Raw genomic sequence first — 22,162 nt, forward strand, 5'->3', positions numbered from 1 at the left:
GTCTTTAAAAAACTATTAAAAACTTTCATCACCTCTTTACTAAACACTTAAACTGACATGTACTTACTTACTAATGCTCTTATTCATTTCTTGCAAAAAAACAAAAAAAACACTTTGGTTCTATCAGGGCTTTAGTAGATTTGTGTTCTTCGACTGTTGTTTACTAAAACTAGAGTAAGGTTATGTTTACTATGGAAGCACTTCTGTAAGTCGCTCTGGATAAGAGTGTCTGCTAAATGCTGAAAATGTCAAATGTAAATGGGTAACAGGAAAATAAAAGCGTTGGCCAAAACAACAGAAACAAACAAGTAACGGATAGGAAAGCTGATGGAACACAGGAGTAAACACGCCTCTGTCCCAACTTATTTTGAGTGTGTATGCTCACTATCCTCACTATTAGAAAGCTAGCTGATTATCATTGTTGCTAGTCAGTAATAACAAACAGTAGCTTCAGAAACACATTTGGTTTAAGCAGATCCATGGTCACTGCACCTCTAATAACGAAGTTGCATCGTCAGAAAAGGCTTTAATTTTCACGACAGTATCAGAATTGGACCTTCAATGATTGGCAAAGGGTTTCCTTCTCTGATGAGTCACGTTTTCTGCTTCATCCACGGATTGATGTTGACGTGTCAGGCGAGAAACATCAGAGAACAAACACCCTGCAACCATTGCTGTAAGAACACAAGCTGGTGGGGGCAGTGTTATGATCTAGGTAATGTGCTGATTGTCTTCCCTGCAAGAAAATGCGACATATCACACGGCTAGAAATGTCTGACATTGGTTGGAAGAGCATGACCAAGACTTCCAAGTACTACCCTGCCCCCTAATTTCCCAGACTTGAACCAATTTGAGCATCTGTGGGAGCACCTTGATGGTCGTGTTGGCTCTGTGGATCCTCCACCAGGCCCCCTCCAGTAGCTGTGGGATGCACTGCAGTCAGCATAGCTCCAGATACCCGTGAGAACCCACCAGGACCTTATTGAGTCACTACCAGCCCGTCTAGCTGCTGTCCGTGCTGCACACGGCGGTTCCTCTGGATTTAAGCTGCTGGTCATAATAATGTGCCTCGACTGTGTATTTTATAATTCAATACATCTACGTCACTAATAAAAGCTACAAGCTAACATGTCCAGCTGGTTGCACTGGTTGGTACACTGAGGTAAATGGTGATCAGAATAGATTAGAGTGGTTAGCTAGCTGAAATCAGCAGCGCACTTAAACACAAACACTTGTGAATTTTGCTGCCTGGGGTCACTCATTTGACCAGGGTGTTACGCTTCTCCAGGTTGTGAGAAACTGAACAGAAGAGCAGCGTAGCCTCAGGAAAGAAAAGAGGAAACACTTCCTCTAAAATATAACCCGGGAGTTGGCATTCCTGGCCTCCATCTGGTCTGATTCTCATCTTTAAATGCACTGCACTGTGCTGCAGCGGTCGAGGCTCAGAAAAACAGGAAATACCACTGCGACATGTTGACTGTTTTCTTCCTTGCAGCAGAACGTATCCAGCTGCTGCACGGCGTGCTAGAGGCTGTAAATAAAGAACCGTAATTACTTTGTAATGCTTGTTTTATTAGGACGTGAAATTAAGCTCATTGTGTGGCTGCGGTTAAACAGAAATAGTTTTATTACCTTTATTTACAGTCTTTTTAGTCGCTGATTTGGAGGCTATGCTAACAGCTATGGGTAAACTAAATCCAAATCTACAGCAGAGGCCAATTGATCTGAGATTGCACCAAATCATATAATCAGCAAAACAATTTGCAGAAAACATTAAGAACTAAGTCTTCTGGGATTCTCTGGATTCAGAAAGTATTCAGACCTTTGACTTTCTCCACTTTTTTTGTGTTGTGTGCATCCTGTTTGCTTTAATTAGTCTTGAAATACGTCTAGAACACAACTGGAGTCGCCTGTTGTGTTCTGAATTGTTTGAAAATAGTTTGGAAAGGCACACCTGAGTCTATAAGGGCCACAATTTACACCGTATTATCAGGACAAAAACCAAAACATTAAGTCCAAGGAACTGTCTGTGTATTTCTGCAAATTCAATTATGGCAAGGTATCAGTCAGGTCAAGGATGTAAAACAATCTTTAAGGCTTCACAGTGGCCCCAACAATTTTGAATTAGAGAAAGCTTGACACAACCTTAAACCTTCCTAGAGTTAGCCATCTGGTCGTATTGGGGCTTTGGGTAAAAGGGCTTTGGTCAGGGAGGTAAGAAAGAACCCAACGGCCCATCTAAATAAGCTCCAAAAGTTCAGACAACCATATCTGTAGCACTTCATAAATCAGGCCTTTATGACAAAGTGGCTCGATGGAAGCCACCATTGAGCAACAGATATACAAGAGCCCACATGGAGTTTGTTAAATGGTACATCAAGGCCTATAATAATAAACAGATGAATTACTGAATAAATGAATGGATGGCTTTATCGCAGTTGTATATAAAATACAGCAAAATATTCTGTGCAACTTGGAGAAAAGAAAAAAACTAGAACACAAGAATATACGCTGTTGCTTATACATACACACTAAAACGGTGAAATACACACAACAATTATACAAATAACTGTGTTATTGCACATTTTGCAGTTTGCAATATTGAAGCAGGGGGGTATGAGGCAAGATTTATTTAATACAAACTTGGCACTTGGCACTTGGGACCTTATAACGCTCTACAGATGGAAGCAGAAAAAAAAATCTTGTGTCCAGGGTTGCAGCTTTCATAATACAGGAACATCATTGAAAAAAATCTCCTCTAGAGCGCAAGCAAATTCAGACTGGGGTGACAGTTCACATTTTATCATGACAGTGACCCAAAGCATACAGCCAAAACAACAATAGAGTGTTAAGATCTGTAGAGAGACCTGAACCTGGAACTTTAGACTCTTAAAATCTAATCTGACAGAGCTTGAGAGGATTTGCCATGAATGATGGGATAAACTGCCCAAATCCTATTATGCAAAGCATTTTAAGAAGACTTGAGCTGTATTATCTGCCAAACGTGCTCCTACAAAGTACTTTCAGGAATAAGATCTATTAGGTTTTTGTTTTTTGTTTTCATTTTTTTTATGTTAAAACAAGTTTTTACTTCATCTTTGTGTGTGTTTAAGTGTAGATTGACAGTAAAATGGCAAAAATATTCATTCAAAATCAAATCCGCAGTGCAAAGTTTGTAATAAATCGAAGGGGTCTGAATACTTTTTGAATCCATTGTTCATGTTCCTAACTATAGTTTATAAACGTATGACTTGATTTTTTTTTCTTTTTTGCCTGCTCCCGTAATAAGGGGTCACTACAGTAAATCATTCTGGTTCACAAACCTGATTCAGCACAGTTTTTACACCCCTTGTTATGCTTTTGGGGCTTGGGACCAGCACTGAGATCTCACTGACATGTGCACCTTACAATAGCAAGGCTGTTCGGCCACCATACCTTGGGAAATCGGCCAATCATGAATGATCGCACTGCTGAGAATCGAACCACACATCCCCGGATCCTAGCAAAATTATTCGAATAAAAATAAAACCATCAATATCATACAGTAACACAGTAACATGAACAATCCGCCCCTAATCTCCCTTTATTCTCTCCTGCTCCTCCACAGCTATGAAAAAGGCCCAGTGGCTGGAGAAGGAGGAGAAGGCTCGTCGTCTGAGGGAGACCCAGCTGGAGGAGAGGAGGAGGAGGCTGGAGGAACAGAGAATCAAAGCCGAGAAACGCAGAGCTCTCCTGGAGCAGAAACAGAGACAGAAACTGGAGAAGAACAAGGTCAGTGCACTGGACGGTCGACAGTAGAGCCTAATACGATGGTGTGAAAAAGTCTTTGCCCCCTTGCTGATTCCCACCTTACTGCATTTTAGTCACAGTGAATTTCAGATTAATAAATAAAACATGATATTATTCATGTGTTTCAGCCACTACAGTTGCTAACAGGAGTAATAAATCAGTTATTTAAAGAAAATGATTTGCTTCCTACTTTGCAGCAACAGTTTAGGGAAGGTCCTTTCCTGTTCCAGCTCTATAAAGACATGAAGAAAATCTTGGTTTAAAGACTCCACTGTCCTGCACAGTTCTGGAATGAACTGGAACCTTTCTTGACCAACATCAGTGCTCAATCATAGACTGAGGCACAGTCATGTAGGGCCTTCCCTAAACTGTGACTGCAAAGTTCAAACTTATTATTTCCTTTACCTAGTAGCAATTATTGTAGTAGTGTAGTGTAGTAATTCAGTTAAATGCGTTTTTAATAAAAAATTAAGATATTTACATTAAAGTGATTATGGCTGCTACAAAATCATACACATACGGGGGTGTCCAAACGTTTCTTGTTGGGGGCCAAATAGAGCAAAAAATACACAAACACGCAGCCACAGACTCTTTTGTAATAAAATAAATAAAAATATAACAGAGCTCCTGATTACTAACAATTCCACTCCCTGTTTATTTGAGTGACTAGGGCGCAATGGTGGCTCAGTGGGTAGCACTGTCGCCTCACAGCAAGAAGGTCCTGGGTTCGATCCCCAGGTGGGGCGGTCCGGGTCCTTTCTGTGTGGAGTTTGCATGTTCTCCCTGTGTCTGTGTGAGTTTCCTCCGGGAGCTCCGGTTTCCTCCCACAGTCCAAAGACGTTCAAGTGAGGTGAATTGGAGACACATTGCCCATGACTGGAGACACTAAATTGTCCATGACTGTTTGATATAACCTTCATGAATCTTGTGTAGTGAGTAAATAACGTTCCTGTCATGAATGTAACCAAAGTGTAAAACATGAAGTTAAAATCCTAATAAATAAACAAACATCTGAGTGACTGTAATGATCTATCATTTGCAGATTTTGTTGATTTCACTCAGCAGTTTATAATCCTAATAGGAAGATTATTATACTTCTTTAAATTAAACATACCCACTTCCCTCTGAAATCTTCTGCGTGCTCATCTAGTTTTTGTTTCTCTGGAGTCGCCACGTTTATCCAGAAACTGGGGAACGTTAATGTAGGTGTAACGTTAATGTTTTGAGTCTGGGAAGAGAAAACAGGGAGAGTTTTAGATTTGTTTTATGTGATAGACACACCCAGAATTCAAACTATGTTTTTTAATCTGCTTAATAGAGGGTCAAAATACCTCTCGAGCCGTTTCAAAAATGGTAACGGGTTGCAAATGGGCCACAGGCTGTAGTTTGGACACCCCTGATATACACCATTATTGTCAGGATGAACATCATCGACAAAGTCTTTGGATTCACTGTTCATCTCTGTGATGATTCCCAATTGGGAATTCCCAGTTTATTAAAAAAAACATTGATATGATTCTGACGGAAACCTGTTTACCCTCTCGAGGTTAAAGACTGCAAGTCGAGACTGCTGTGCCAACATTGCTGCTCCTGCTAGATGGGATGGGAACCTGGCGTGTTTGCACCAAAAGTGTCCAGAACTTACAATGGACTTTATCACAGACTGGACTGAACAATGAAGAACTCCAATTATAACTTTCAGTTCTATTTAATTCTGTGTTTGTATGATTTGTGTAAATCAAATTTAATTTGTCCTTGAATTTCCCCCATGGGGATCAATAAAGGAATCTTATTTATTTAAAGTATCCTCCAGGCCACCCAAGAAGGATGGGGGTCCCTGCTGAGTCTGGTTCCTCTCAAGGTTTCTTCCTGTAGTTTTAAGGGAGTTTTTCCTTGCCACTGTCGCCCTCGGCTTGCTCAATAGGGGTTGTTGGTCTGTTGGTCCTGGATTCTGTAAAGTTGCTTTGAGTCAATGACTATTGTAAAATGCGCTATACAAAGAAATTTAACTTGACTTGACATTGATTGATAAGCATCTTTATCACATGACAACAGCTTTTATTTAATCGAATGCTGATTAATGTATAATAATGATTTCTACTATTGTGTACAGGAGAGATATGAATCTGCTATCAAAAGATCCACCAAGAAGACCTGGGCTGAGATCAGACAGCAGAGATGGTCCTGGGCTGGAGGTCTAAACCAGACATCTCGCAGAGAAAGTGAGTCATTTTTATATGGAATTTTTATTATTATTATAAGAATAATTTGTCGTGTTTATTTCTATAATAATTATTGTGTAGGTGCTCATGTGGCGCAGCGACCTATCCAGCTATCAGACAGCTACACAGACTCGATTGGTTAAATCTGGAAGGGGGGGGGGGGGGGGGGGGCTACTACAAAATGCTTCTACAGCAAAGACGTCCAAACTACGTCCATGTGTGGCCCGTTACCATTGTTTCTGCTTAAACTGTTTGAACTCTGGGTGTCGCTTTCACATAAAACAAATCCAAAACTCTCCCCGTCTTCTTTCCCCCGACTCAAAACATTAATGTTACACCTACATTAATGTTCCCCAGTTTTTGGATAAACACGGTGGCTCAGAAGAAACGAAACCTAGACCGACCGAGATTGCAGAAGATTTCAGGCGCGCTGGGAAAACAATATTTTTTATTTTGTTTATGCATTTTCTACCCTTTTTCTCCCTTTTAGAGCGTCCAATTGCCCGATTGCTTCCTCTCCACCAATGCCGATCCCTGCTCTGATTGAGGAGAACGAAGCTAACCCACGCCCCCTCCGACACGTGGGCAGCAGCCGTATGCATTTTGTCACCTACACTTTGACGAGTGCAGTGCAGCTCAGCGTTGTGTACGGAGAGACACACACTGAGAGCACTCTATTCCCCTCTCTGTGCAGGCGTCATCAATCAGCCAGAAGAGGTCAAATTGCATTAGTTATAAGAATACCCCACCCCTATCTGAACAACAGGCCAATCGTTGTTCACGTGGCTGCTTAGCCCAGCCGGCAGGCAGAGCTGAGATTCGATACGACGTATTCGAGATCACAGCTCTGGTGTTCAGCGTGTGTTTTACCGCTGTGCCACCTGAGCGGCCCAGAAATTGGTATGTTCAATTTAAAGAAGTAGAATAATCTTCTTGTTAGGATCATAAACTGGTGAGTGAAATCGGCAAAATTTGAGTTTACACGATGATAGATCATCAGTCACTCAAATAAAAAGGAAGTGGAATTGTTAGTAATCAGGAGCTTATATTTTTATTTTTTAAGAGACTGTGACCCCATGGTAGTTTATTTTTTACTCTATTTGCCCCCCAACATAAAAAGTTTGTTTTTGTTGTGATGTTCAGAGAAATAAAGTAGGTATTCAAAAGCACCACCGGTTCACCACGTTCCTCAGTATCAGTGCTGGTCTTTCTGATTAGAGTGTCTGTGGGAGTGGATCAGATCACCCTGAGTGGTTTTTTTTTCGTGTGTTGGTAATGTAGTTCCAGTCTTGTTAATGTGGTGACAGGGATTCGTTTACAGCTGAGGCTTTTTGTGGCTTTTCTGACGCTATATGGTCAAAAGTATTTGGACGCACTTAAAAGAGGTTTTGGCACCGAGGAGACCAAGTGATTTAATGTTTCAGCTTTTATTTTGTCTCGTTCTTCCTGCAAACACGTCTTAAGATGTACAACAGTACGGGGTCGTCGTTGTAGCATTTTTCCTTTAAAAAATTTTCACACATTCTCTACTGGGGACAGATCAGGACTGCAGGCAGGCCAGTCCAGTACTCGTACCCTCTTCTTCCACAGCCATGTCTTTGTAATGTGTGCAGCAGGTGGTTTTGTATCGTCTTGTTGAAAAATGCTGGACGTCCCTGGAAAAGACGACATCTTAAAGGCAGCACATGTTGCTCTAAGATCTCAATGTACTTTTCTGCATTAATGCTGCATCACAGAAGTGTTAATGACCTTTGCCAAGGGCACTGACACGCCCTATACCATGACAGACCCTGGCTTTTGGACTTTTTGTTGATAACACACATTTCCACTTGTTGCCAAAAAAAACTTGGAATGCTGATTCATCTGACCACAATACACATTTCCACTGTGTGGTGGTCCATCCTAGATGCCTAAGAGCCCAGAGAAGTTGATAAGACTTCTTTTTTTGCACAGTAAAGTTTTAAGTGGCATTTGTGCAGTAACTCTGTATTGTAGAGCTTTACAAAGGTTTGATAAAGTAATCCCTCACCCATGTGGTTCTATCAGCTATTGTTGAGTGGTGGTTCTTGATGCCGTCTGAGGGATGGAAGATCACGAGCGTTCAGCTTAAGCTTGCGTCCTTGGCCTTTACACACTGAAATTCCTCCTGGTTCCTTGAATGGTTTAATGATATTATGCACTGTAGAGGGAGAAATATGTAAATCCCTTCCAATCTTTCTTTGAGGTTCATTGTTTTTAAACATTTCAATTATTTTCTCACACATTTGTGGACAAACTGGATCCTCTGATCATCTTTGCTCATCAAAGACTCTCAGCCTTTCCTGGATGCTGCATTTATACCAAACCATGATTACAATCACCTGTTTAAAATCGCATAATTATTTAGTTTTTTCACCTCATTACTAGCTCTAAATTGCCCCCGTCCCAACTTTTTTGGAATGTGTTGCAGGCCTGAAATGCAGGAATGGATGTTTATTAATAAATGAAATGAAGTTGAGCAGATAAAACATGAAATATCTCAGGTTCATCCTGTCTGACATCAAGTAAAAGTCAAAGTGAATGTAAGAAACTCTGCAGTTTTATTTTATTTGCATTTTCCATACTGTCCCAACTTTTTCTGATTTGGGTTGTAGATTTCAGTGCAATAGAAAGTGTGCGATGTCCTAGCGGGAGCATGTTAGCCATAATTTTCCCAGTTTGGTAGCTGGTGTGTGAACTGCATTTCCTTTTAAATTCTGTCTCACAGGCAGACGGATCTCTGGTGCGACTACTACTTTTTGTTTCTTGTGCTGCGAGTGGACGCTAATTGTAGACAATAGATTGGAACTCCTGCGTAAAAATCTGAAGTTTAGGATCATAATGCAGGGCAGGAAGTGACATCATCATACAGGACGTCCTGTAGCATGATGCCAACCTTGGAATAATTTCCTTTTCTCAACTCATGTAAAATCTGTACAGTTAGGAAACAGTGGCTTCCTTCAAGTGACCCTACAGGACACCCTGGTGGCATGAAGCTTAGTTTCGGGGTTCCTCTGTGAACGTACGTGTGTGTGTGTATGTGTGTGTGTTGCGTTCTCTCCGGTGCAGGCAGATGCTCCTCGTCCACGGTAAACCTGCCTCGGCAGACGGAGCCTGTCATTAGCAACAGGCTGTCCAAGTCGTCAGCGACGCTCTGGAACTCTCCTAAACGAAGTAAGACCAAGCGCGCCCGTCTCGTTCCCCTCATCGCTTTGTTTCGTCTGGGTTTCTGGTGACCTGCTTGCCTGCCTGCGCCTGGGGGTCAACGGTCATCCTCACACGCCCCCTTCACCCCACCCCTCTTGTTATTGTGTTGCATCATGGGTGATTTTGAGTTTGTCCCTCTAAATGCATCATCAGCCCACACATCTCTAATTTCATAGCTTGTTGTGGTGGTGGTGGTTTATTTTCAGCTTGGCTGTCTGTGGTGTATTTTTATTTTGTTTATAAATGACTTGCTGTTTTTATTGAATGTTTGTTTGGTTTGACCCTCTCCCGCTGCCTGTGTGTGTGCTGTGTCACTGGTGATGGTGTAACCTGCGGGTATTTGTGTAACAAATTAACAAGCATTGAGGATCGACAAAAATGTAGTTTCCTGCTGCTTGGGTGGCGCACCGGTAAAATGCACGAACCCACCAGTGCTGAGATCTCGAGCTCTCAAGTTGGGGGTGGTGAAGAGAAAGAGATAAACTCCAATTGGCTACGACTGAATTGGGTGAAAAAAGGAGGGAAATGGCTCAATTAAATAAAAAATCTTCTTAACGAACATTGGATGCATAATAATAATAATAGTAATGAAAGCTGAATTTAAAATAAAAGATTTCTAACAAACTTTTTTGCATGGATGCATAACAATAATAATAATAACAATAATACTTATAATAAAAATCAAAATAATAATAGCAATAATTACAATACAAATCACAATAATAATAATAATTATTATTATTATAAAATTCACAATAATAATAATTATAATACAAATCACAATAATAATAATAATTATAATAAAATTCACAATAATAATAATAATTATAATAAAAATCACAATAATAATTATAATAAAATCACAATAATAATAATAAAAATAATAATTATAATAAAAATCACAATAATAATAATAATGATAATAAAATTCACAATAATAATAATAATTATAATAAAAATCACAATAATAATTATAATAAAATCACAATAATAAAAATAAAAATAATAATTATAATAAAAATCACAATAATAATAATAACAATAATAAGTATAATAAAAATCACAATAATAATAATAAAATCACAATAATAATAACAATAATCATTGCAATACTAATTATAATTACAGTAATAATAATAATAAAGCTCAGTTTAAAAACGTTTTTAGTTTTTACATGGATGCATAACAATAATAATAATAATAATAATAATAATAGTGATTACAATAAAAATTATAATTGCAGTAGTAGTTAAACAACAACAATAATAATGATAATGATAATTGCAATAATAATAATAATTACAATAATAATAATAAAGCCCAATTTTTAAAAGTTTTCTAATGAACATTTTTGCATGGATGCATAATAATAATAGTAATAATTATAATAATTGCAATAATAATTATAATTACATTATTGTAAAAAAATAATTAAAATAATGATAATTACAAAAACAATATAATAATAGTAATTGCAATAATAGTTATAATTACATGAATAATAATAATTACATTAGTTACATGTAGAGTAATTGCTGATTTGTGATTAAGTTCTGCCACTGGTGCCTTCACTTCTGCATATTAAATATTAGCAGTTAAACGTGACTGTACATGAGAACGAGCTGCTCGTCTGATCCAGGACGTTGCAGTACCGTGATCATGTTTTCTGTCTGCGGCTGCATGTTCTGCCGCAGTGTGGGAAAAATCAGCCGTTGCTTAGCAACAGAGGGCTATCCAGCACCGCATGTGATGTAAAATTGAGTAGAGCGGTACAACCGTGCTGACGACCTTCAGTAAGATCAGTTCTCCTGTCTGATAAAGCACACGTGATGGAAACGCAATCGTGTATGTGCTGTACATTCATACTGAAGTTTCTCTCCAGTAAGATCACGTTACAATCAGACGGGCTGTGTTAATGTTCACAATAAAAACGTGCAACACAATGCAAGTGCATTTGGAAATGACATGACCAGGGTTTGGAAATATGGCATAAGAAAGAGAGAAAGAGAAATTAATTATTAATTAATTATCATATTTGCAATTATTATGTCATTTGTCAATAACAAAAATAAACATGATCTGAGCTGATAGCATTTCAATAAAATGTGTTTTTAATGATATAACTTCAGGAAGCTTCTTCACCTTGACTATGATTGATATTTGTTGCATACAGTCTTAAGACCTGGTCCAATTAGCATGTGAAAACTACATTTTCATATTTAATATATCAAATTTTTCATATATTAAATTTGCTTCGGGTGCTCGTGTGGTGCAGCAATAAAGTACGCTAGCCAACTGTCTCTGAGATCTGGCGAGCTGGGGTTCGAATCTCAGAGATGCTGGTGGCTGGTCAGGCGTCTGAGCAGATATTATTTGCTAATGTCAGAGGTAGGGATGGCCAATCAGTCCTAGCCAGTGTGGGGGTGCACTTGTCATTCGCCTGCAGTTCCAGCTTTAAGCTTTGATATAATAAGGAGGGTTGCATCAAGAAGGGCATTCTGCATAAAAACTGTACCAAGTTTGGTATATGGACCTGATCCAGTGTGGCGACTGAATACAGAAACAGACAAATTAAGAAAAACATCTGGAACTTAGTAATGTTGACATATACTGTATGGACAAAAGTATTGGGACACCTCTTTTATTTTTTGTCTTTTAATTAATTCATGCCACAACAGGTGTATTAATGCAGTGATATAAAGGAAAGGAAATGCTTCCAACTTTGCAGTAATAGTTTAGGGTAGGCCTATTCCTGCCCCATGAAACTTTAACAAGCTTTTGGTCTGGTGTCCAAATACTTTTGGTCATATAGTGTATAAGCACTGAAAGTCTGTTTGGTTCAGAAGTTTGGACTCTGACACTGAGTTCAGTCTGTGTACTGGTAGGCTGAATATGGGATGTAAGGTCTGAGTTCAGCATTTAGGTGTGTGTAGAGTGTTGTATTTGCATTGTTTTTCTTATTTATTTTTGTATATCTGTAACTGTTTTATATATTGTAATATTATTATTGTTATATGTCCCTTTTTATTGTTGTTTTATTCTGTAAATAAGCTTTGCCAGTATATATGTCCATATTTATCATGGCAGTAAAGCTACCTGTGAACGGAATTGAAGTGTGGTGTATGGGGACTAACAGCACCCTCTGTCTGTAGCTCGTAGCTTGCGTCTGAGCCCGTGGGAGAGTCGTATCGTGGAGAGACTGATGACCCCCACCTTGTCCTTCCTGGCCAGAAGCCGCAGCGCCGCCACACTCCTGAACAGCAGTGATCCTCGTGAGTTACACACACACACACAAACGTAAACCCACGTGTACGAAAGTTAGCATCTCCAAGCACAGTGATGCTGCATGAGCTGCAGCATGAAAAGAAGTGGTGTTTGACCTGACACATTTGGGAGGTTACCCCTCACCCTCCCAAATTAAAAGGTGGGTTAAATTAGTGTGTGGGAGAGGGCAGCTAGTTTACATTTCTCTTAATAATTAAATATAAAAACAGAAGTTTAATAGGCATTATTATTCAGATAGACAGACAGACAGATAGACAGATTGATAGAGCGACAGACAGACAGATAGACAGACAGACAGATAGATAGATAGACAGGCATATAGACAGACACACAGTTAGGCATATAGATAGACAGACAGACAGACAGATAGATAGATAGACAGACAGACAGACAGGCATATAGACAGACAGACAGATAAGATAGATAGACAGACAGATAGACAGACAGACAGATAGACAGACAGACATATAGATAGACAGATAGACAGACAGATAGATAGACAGATAGACAGACAGACAGATAGATAGATAGATAGATAGATAGATAGATAGATAGATAGACAGATAGACAGATAGACAGACAGATAGACAGACAGATAGACAGACAGATAGATAGATAGATAGATAGATAGATAGATAGATAGATAGATAGATAGATAGATAGATAGATAGATAGTCAGTCTGTACAATGTAGTTATAAATCATAAATAAATAAATGTGCAGGAGGTGTAGTTTCAGTGTAAAATAAGAATTAAATAGTAGTTACATATGTGACAAGTATTACACAATGAGGTGGGCCAATATAATCATATATATTTATAAATATTCACATGTGCATCCATACGTACATACACATACAGTGTATCACAAAAGTGAGTACACCCCTCACATTTCTGCAGATATTTAAGTATATCTTTTCATGGGACAACACTGACAAAATGACACTTTCACACAATGAAAAGTAGTCTGTGTGCAGCTTATATAACAGTGTAAATTTATTCTTCCCTCAAAATAACTCAATATACAGCCATTAATGTCTAAACCACCGGCAACAAAAGTGAGTACACCCCTAAGAGACTACACCCCTAAATGTCCAAATTGAGCACTGCTTGTCATTTTCCCTCCAAAATGTCATGTGATTTGTTAGTGTTACTAGGTCTCAGGTGTGCATAGGGAGCAGGTGTGTTCAATTTAGTAGTACAGCTCTCACACTCTCTCATACTGGTCACTGAAAGTTCCAATATGGCACCTCATGGCAAAGAACTCTCTGAGGATCTTAAAAGACGAATTGTTGCGCTACATGAAGATGGCCAAGGCTACAAGAAGATTGCCAACACCCTGAAACTGAGCTGCAGCACAGTGGCCAAGATCATCCAGCGTTTTAAAAGAGCAGGGTCCACTCAGAACAGACCTCGCGTTGGTCGTCCAAAGAAGCTGAGTGCACGTGCTCAGCGTCACATCCAACTGCTGTCTTTGAAAGATAGGCGCAGGAGTGCTGTCAGCATTGCTGCAGAGATTGAAAAGGTGGGGGGTCAACCTGTCAGTGCTCAGACTATACGCCGCACACTACATCAAATTGGTCTGCATGGCTGTCACCCCAGAAGAAAGCCTCTTCTGAAGTCTCTACACAAGAAAGCCCGCAAACAGTTTGCTGAAGACATGTCAACAAAGGACATGGTTTACTGGAACCATGTCCTATGGTCTGATGAGACCAAGATTAATTTGTTTGGTTCAGATGGTCTCAAGCATGTGTGGCGGCAATCAGGTGAGGAGTACAAAGATAAGTGTGTCATGCCTACAGTCAAGCATAGTGGTGGGAATGCCATGGTCTGGGGCTGCATGAGTGCAGCAGGTGTTGGGGAGTTACATTTCATTGAGGGACACATGAACTCCAATATGTACTGTGAAATACTGAAGCAGAGCATGATCCCCTTCCTCCGGAAACTGGGTCGCAGGGCAGTGTTCCAGCATGATAATGACCCCAAACACACCTCTAAGACGACCACTGCTTTATTGAAGAGGCTGAGGGTAAAGGTGATGGACTGGCCAAGCATGTCTCCAGACCTAAACCCAATAGAACATCTTTGGGGCATCCTCAAGCGGAAGGTGGAGGAGCGCAAAGTCTCGAATATCCGCCAGCTCCGTGATGTCGTCATGGAGGAGTGGAAAAGCATTCCAGTGGCAACCTGTGAAGCTCTGGTAAACTCCATGCCCAGGAGAGTTAAGGCAGTTCTGGGAAATAATGGTGGCCACACAAAATATTGACACTTCAGGAACTTTCACTAAGGGGTGTACTCACTTTTGTTGCCGGTGGTTTAGACATTAATGGCTGTATATTGAGTTATTTTGAGGGAAGAATAAATTTACACTGTTATATAAGCTGCACACAGACTACTTTTCATTGTGTGAAAGTGTCATTTTGTCAGTGTTGTCCCATGAAAAGATATACTTAAATATCTGCAGAAATGTGAGGGGTGTACTCACTTTTGTGATACACTGTACTTAAACATCCACATACACCTATGGCTACATATAGGACCCTCAGTCTTTAGCTGTATATATTTGGCCCAAAGTACAATATTACCCGCTATTACCTGCTCTTACCAGTGGTGTGGTTCCTACCATCACTGTACACGAGCTAACTAGTGTTTATTCTGTAAATTCAGGTTTTTTTTATTAATTAGAAATATAAATGTTGGTATAAATGTGTGTTTGATTTTAGATCAGTGTTCCCGTTCTCCATCTGCATCTCCGTTGGTCGCCTGCTCCCACAAGCACAGTGCGGATCGCTGGAGTGCCAGCACACCGGACATTACACAGCGCCAACGCAGGCGCAACTCTGCACCGGTACACACTTATAATCAAACTGGAACTGTACTTCTGTAAGTTTGGTGGAAACTCTGAGTCGTATTAAGTGAACTCTGTGTGTTTTAAGGCTGAGAAGAAGAAGAAGGAGAAGAAGGATAAAGAGAGAGAGAACGAGAAAGAGAAGAATGCTCTCACTAAAGAGAAGGTGCAGAAGAAGAGACATTCAGAGTCGATCACGAGAACCAAACCAGGACTCAGGTGAGTCGATGTTCAGCGTCTCAACGTATTTATTTATAAGGATTAAAATAAATAAATAAAAAATTGATACTGGTTACACAAGATTCATCAGTTCAAGTTTTTAATATCAAACACAGTCATGGACAATTTTGTATCTTCAATTCACCTCACTTGCTCATCTTTGTGCTGTGGGAGGAAACCGGAGCTCCCGGAGGAAACCCACACAGACACGGGGAGAACATGCAAACTCCACACAGAAAGGACCCGGACCGCTCCACCTGGGAATCGAACCCAGGGCCTTCCTGCTGGGAGGCGAAAGTGCTACCCACCGAGCCATCGTGCCACCCGTGTCTTAATGTATAAGATTTCAATCTGATTGGCTGGACCGGTGCACTTAAGGACAACAACCTCATTTCTCTAAATTGATTGTTTAATACCTATTAACTTTGGCATTCGGTACGCTCTCCCGGACATGACGTGATTTGGGATTTGACCGCTTTAGAATTTATATTGAATGGGCCTTGAATAATTATACAGTTGAGGTCAAAGGTATTTGGACACCTGACCATGAGCTTGCTAAACATATCATAAGTTACTTCAGTATGATCTTTTAGGCTAGAACAGCAGCCACTCTTCTGAAAAGGCTTCTCACAAGACTGTGGGAATTTGTGTCCATTCAGTCAAAAGATGACAGTATTCATATGGCTGGGCACTGACATTGATCAAGAAAGGACCTTCCCTAAACTGTTGCTGCAAAGTTGGAAGCATATGATTTCCTTTATATTTAATAATTGATTAGTTACACCTGTTAGTAAATGTTGTGGGTGCCCCAATACTTTTGACCATACATCTTTGCACCTTGTCTTTTATCACATATTTTCATTCATTTGTACTGATGTTAATATTTCTCTCCTCTTTTTTTTAGCACTAATCCCAAACCCAAAAGCAGAGTTTCCTCCCCCGCGCCTTCGAGGAGTCGCCCCCTGTCACCCAGTACCGCCGTGTCTCCCAAACCGCCTCCTTCCTCCTCAAGCAGAACTCCTACCACCACCAAAACCCGACCCAGACGTGCACAGACCCCGGCGCGGGTACAGCCCCCCGCCGTGAGCACCGTCGCTGTACAGGAGACCAAGAAAGAACAAGCCTCTCAGTCCAGAGGAGCAAGAAAAGAAGAGGCCAAGAGTGAGTCTGATAATCATGATTAGTGTTTTACAGACTCTTCAGAATCTAAAACAATTTCACTGCCATTTCACTGAATGAAATTAAAAATAAAACTAATGACAAAAAAAAAGAAAAAAGTGAATAAAAATAATAAGGAAAAAAGTAGAATGAATGAATAATAATAATTAACAACAATTAGTAATGATACAATTAATAATAATAATAATATAGCAAATATAATAACAAAAATAGCAAAATTCATAATAATAATTACTACTACTACTAATAATAATAATAAATATACATTTTTATAATAACAGCAATAATAATAAACTAATAATAATAATGACACTAATTGTAATAATAGTGATATTAAACTAACCATAATTATAAAAAAATATAGTTTATAATATTGATAATACAATCACAATGATGATGACATTTTTAATAATAATAATTATAACAATAATAATAAAAATAGTAATAATAACAATAATAATACTAGTAAAACAAATAATAACTTTAAAGATAATAATAAAAAATTATAACAATAATAATTATAAAAATAATAATAATAGTAATAATAATAACAATAATAATAATAATAAAAATAATAACAATAATAAAGATAATAATTATATAAATAATAACAATAATAATAATACTAGTAAAAACAAATAATAACTTCACAGATAATAATATTAAAAATAACAATAATAATAATAATAGTAATGACAATAATAATACTAGTAAAACAAATAACAATACAAATAATAATGATAAAAATAATAACAGGCGCCCAGGTGGCACAGCGGGATATTCTGCCACCGGTCGGCTGGGCACCATCTGGCGGGCATAATTGGCAGTGCCTGCAGCAGATACTAATTGGCCACCGTACCTGCAGGGTGGGGTGGGTGGGATCTTTATAAGCTGTGTAAGGACCCTGATTGGTGGAAGAGACGCCTGTGCAGAATGCATGGGCGAGAAGAGGAGGCTGTATACGTGTCGGAAGAGGCGTGTACAGCGACGTGCTCTCCTCGGATGCAATCTGGTATCTCTCAGCAGTGGAAGACAAAATTGAGTGCACTAAATCGGGAGGAAAATGGGGAGAAAATGCACTTAAAAAATTAAAAAAGTAATGATAGTAATTATAAAAAATAATATAATCACAATAATGATAATGATATTGTTGATAATATTAATAATATTACTAATACTAGCAAAACAAATAATAACAATACAAATAATAATAACTAATAATACTAATGACAATAACAATACTAATGAAACAAATAATATCTATATAAATAATAATAGTAATGATAAAAATAACACTAGTAGAACTACTACTAATACTACTACTTCTACTAATAATAATACTTATTATATAATAATAATAATCACAACACAATTTATAATAAGAATAGAAGTAATAAAATTGATATAAAAAAGAGTAATGATAGAATTATTGTTATTATAATTATTATTAATATGCTGGACTCAGTTTGCTACTGTTTTCCTCCTACAGTTCCTGCAATCACAGTATCTGCATCTCCAGCTCCACCCCCAGCTGTCAATCAACCAATCACAGCAGCACCTCAGACCACTGAGGCCACAACCACTCCTCCACCTGAACCCAAACCCACGGCAGGAACGACTGACCCGGAGGAGGCGAGTCGAGTGCTGGCAGAGAAACGGCGGCAAGCTCGAGAACAAAGAGAGAGAGAAGAACAGGAGAAACTGGAGCAAGAGCAGAGAAACAGGTCCGTCAAAAACACTAAAAGCTCGAAACGTTGTGGCATTACCTCCTGATTTGTCTTGGTGAGCATGATTGATTACAACTGGTAGCTTCTCTGTGTACATATAAATAGGGCTAGTTTGGCACGTGGCCCAGCTTTGTACACATCTCAGAAAGTAAGACAAAGGGTGTCAAGACTCCAACTCCAGGTCCCAGTATCATCTGTACAAACTATTTTCCATAAGCACATAAAACATGGAACAGTGGTATCCTGCTGATGTTGAAAAGAAAACCCAAACTGGCTGGAAGCTGGAATCTCATCAGTGCTTTTGACCTGGCCAGGCACCTAACAGACATAATGGGACCTGCATGAGAGGTGGACAAGTCACAAAGGGCACAGCATGACTCTACAGTTGCAATACATTCATATGTTTATATTAATATGTTATGAGGTTATAACTTGTTTTACCTCTGTGTCTTATTTCTGCAGAGCTCTGCAGATGGAGCGAGCCCAGCGTGAGGAAGAGGAGAGGAGCCGCAGGGAGGAGGAGGCGAGGTTAATGGCCGAGCGACAGCGTTTGCAAGAGGAGAAAGAGGCTCTGGAGAAAGCTCGTGCAGAGCAGGAGGAGAACCTGCGCCTCCAGAAACAGGTCAGAAGTGTATAATGGAAGAAACAATCGATTTACTTTTCCTAAAATCACGGGCAGTGATAGCTCAGTGACTAAGTTACTGGCCTCGTAATCATAGGGTTGCTGGTTCAAGCCCCACTTCCACTAAGTTGCCACTGTTGGGCCCCTGAGCAAGCCCTTTAACCAGGAATTGCATTGTATTCAGTCATAATTGTGGATCACTTTGGATAAACAGTGTCTGCTTAATGCCACTAACGCCTAGTTCACACTACACGATTTTGCCCTGATTTTCGCTCGCTGACAGGTCACCACTAGATGTGGCTGCTCAGAGGCAAATTGGCGTTCGCCCGGGGCTCGAAAATCAGCTCTCGATCTCTGTGTGTGAACTGTTCAAGGACTCGATCCAAGCGGCTCGCCAAACGCTCGCAGACTCAAGAAAAATAGCTAGCATGCTAAAAAATCTGGACCTGTGGTTCAAAACTCGGTGTTGCCACCGGTCGGGTGGGCGCCATCTGGCGGGCATAATTGGCAGTGCCTGCAGCAGATATTAATTGGCCACCGTATCTGCAGGGTGGGGCCGGACTATGTGTGGGTGGGTCTTCATATGCTGTGCAAGGACACTGGTTGGCGGAAGAGACGCCTGTGCAGAATGCAGGGGTGAGAAGAGGAGGGCCAGATTGACTGAGAGACGCCAGATTGCATCCAAGGAGAGCACATCGCTGTACACGCCTCTTCTTACACGTGTACAGCGATGTGCTCTCCTTGGATGCAATCTGGCGTCTCTCAGCAGCGGAAGACAAAATTGAGTGTGCTATGGGGAGGAAAATATGGAAAAAATGCATTAAAAAAAGCACCATTTGAAAGATTTATTGTCTTCCATGGGTACTACAGGCTCTGCGTCCTCTTCTTGCACTAGTGAGAGTCATTAGATTGCCTCAGCAGTGGGCATAAATTATCTCCTGTAGTGCTCATTATTGAAATAAGTGATTGGGAAGATGAGTCTAAAAGCGTTTCTATGACACTGTTAAACTTAGAATAGAAAAGTACTGAAGACCATGAGTACTTGGGTCTCAGGGCCTTGATCCTCGGAAGATGTCCAGCATCCTTGCAGAATTTTTTTTATTTAAAATTAAAACACAGACAAGATTAGAATGTGTTGGCGAGGTCACTGTATTTTTGAAAAGAAATTCATTAGCACACCTGCTGGTGAAAGATAAGGGTGGTTAAATGGGTCTGAAGTGTTTATGTAATAGTTTGAGTTATTGTATTAGGTCTGACGTAAGTGATTGGTGTCTTTGCCGCACATCGGTCCTGTGGGTTTCTTTACCAGTAGATCAAACCGGAAGCCTCGTTTGTGTAAGATGCATTGAAACAGCGAGACAGACTCGGCGTGAGCGATGAGAACGAGCCGTCTCATCCTTACTCTCTCACAGACTGATGTATATAATGGAAGTTGAAAGGATGGCAACGTGGATACAGAGTGATGTGAGGTGAAAGTAAACCGGTCTGAACTTTTAGGCCTCGAGCTGAGCGTACCATTAAACATCTTTGGGATGAATTTGAACATCAAAGGAGAGCCAGGTCTTTTGGCAAACATTAATGCTTGACCTCAAAAAGACACCCCGAAGTCTGGTGGAAAGCCTTCACACAAAAGAAGAGGCTGTTATTAATATTTTAAATACTAACAGCCGTATGTCTACATACTTTTGGCCACAACAGTGTTAAAAAATTTTTTGCACATGTTGTTGTGTCTAGGGGATTATGGGTCATTATTTATGGAGTTTTGCTTTAATTTCAGAGAGAGGAGGCGGAGTTAAAGGCGCGGGAGGAGGCGGAGAGGCAGAAGATTGAGCGGGAGAAGCACTTTCAGAAAGAAGAACAGGAACGCCTGGAGAGGAAAAAGGTGAGGAGATAAATTTAGGAAATATTCATTCAAAATATTCATATTTAATTCCCTTCTTTAATTCTTTTCTTCAAAGCCAGACATACAGATTATGTCCTCTTTTGACTGATCAGGCACAAATTCTCACAGACATGTCTCTTAATACATGCTCAATAATCCAGGTACACAAATCCACAAAGTTGAATCAGTTCATCTGGACACAAGTTTGTTGTAGAGATACGTTTCGTCACTCAATCCGAATGACTTCTTCAGTCTGAGCTGGTGGTGAATACCCCCAACCTTATATGCAGACGATTTGCATGACGACTGATCACCGCCCACAGCATAACAATGAAACCGGTGATCAGGTCCATATGCAAATCACAATGACCATTAATTACAATGGCCATGTGTGCCTTTCACATATGACTGGTGTATAGCTGCAATCACGGCGTTGTGTACTCTCAGGCCCCCCCTCGGTTCAGGGATGGTCATTCCCTCTTCACGTAAATGGCCTCTTTGACTCCTTGTTCAAACCAGTGTTACTGCTTGTCAAGGATCTGCACATCATCATCATTAAATGAGTGGCCGCTGCTTGCAGATGAGTGTAAACCGCGGATTCCTGGCTAGAAGAGGTCGATCTTCTATGTTGTGCCATCCGTTTAGCCAGTGGCTGTTTAGTTTCCCCAATGTACCGTTCCCGGCATTTTTCCCGGCACCCAGCAGCATGCACTACATTACTCTGTTTGTGTCGGAAGATCCGATCCCTAGTGTGACATTTCTGGCATAGCGTGTTTTGGGATTTGAAAGCAGCTGAGACGTGGTGTTTGGAAAATATGCGTCACAATTGTTGTGATGCATACGGAATCACCACTGGTTTGCGCTTAGACTGCGGTTGTCCTTCTTCTCCCTTAGATCCACTGAAGCTGTGTTTGGGCATTTTACAGCTTTGATGAATGCCCAGAATGCCCAGTTTGTTGTATCTCTAAACAAACTTGTGTCCAGATGAACTGATCGAACGTTGTGGATCTCACAGACATGCTTCAAAGTCTTGTGAGAAGCTTCTCAGATGAGCGACTGTTGTTCTAGCTCTGAAGATCACATCGTGGTCACTCTGTTTTAGATTAGATTAGATTCAACTTTATTGTCATTGTGCAGAGTAAACAAGTACAAAGCCAACGAAATGC

The 22,162-nt window shown here is 40.0% G+C and overlaps 1 protein-coding gene across 4 annotated transcripts in view; it reads left to right on the forward strand.

Annotated features, from left to right (window-relative positions):
- map7d1b (MAP7 domain containing 1b) overlaps window positions 1-22,162 on the forward strand; it is a 69,584-nt gene that overhangs the window by 38,870 nt on the left and 8,552 nt on the right. For 2 of the 4 annotated variants that reach the window (XM_063018482.1, XM_063018564.1), the window contains 10 exons: window positions 3,608-3,771; window positions 5,903-6,011; window positions 9,099-9,203; window positions 12,389-12,508; window positions 15,243-15,367; window positions 15,456-15,586; window positions 16,491-16,747; window positions 18,255-18,489; window positions 18,955-19,114; window positions 20,892-20,996. In XM_063018482.1, coding sequence (XP_062874552.1) covers window positions 3,608-3,771; window positions 5,903-6,011; window positions 9,099-9,203; window positions 12,389-12,508; window positions 15,243-15,367; window positions 15,456-15,586; window positions 16,491-16,747; window positions 18,255-18,489; window positions 18,955-19,114; window positions 20,892-20,996 — 1,511 coding nt within the window. The remainder of the gene's footprint in view (window positions 1-3,607; window positions 3,772-5,902; window positions 6,012-9,098; window positions 9,204-12,388; window positions 12,509-15,242; window positions 15,368-15,455; window positions 15,587-16,490; window positions 16,748-18,254; window positions 18,490-18,954; window positions 19,115-20,891; window positions 20,997-22,162) is intronic. The other 2 variants (XM_063018636.1, XM_063018706.1) reach the window with 1 other exon arrangement.

The sequence above is a fragment of the Trichomycterus rosablanca genome, chromosome 1 (genome assembly GCF_030014385.1).
Source record: "Trichomycterus rosablanca isolate fTriRos1 chromosome 1, fTriRos1.hap1, whole genome shotgun sequence".
NCBI classification, from domain to species: domain Eukaryota; kingdom Metazoa; phylum Chordata; class Actinopteri; order Siluriformes; family Trichomycteridae; genus Trichomycterus; species Trichomycterus rosablanca.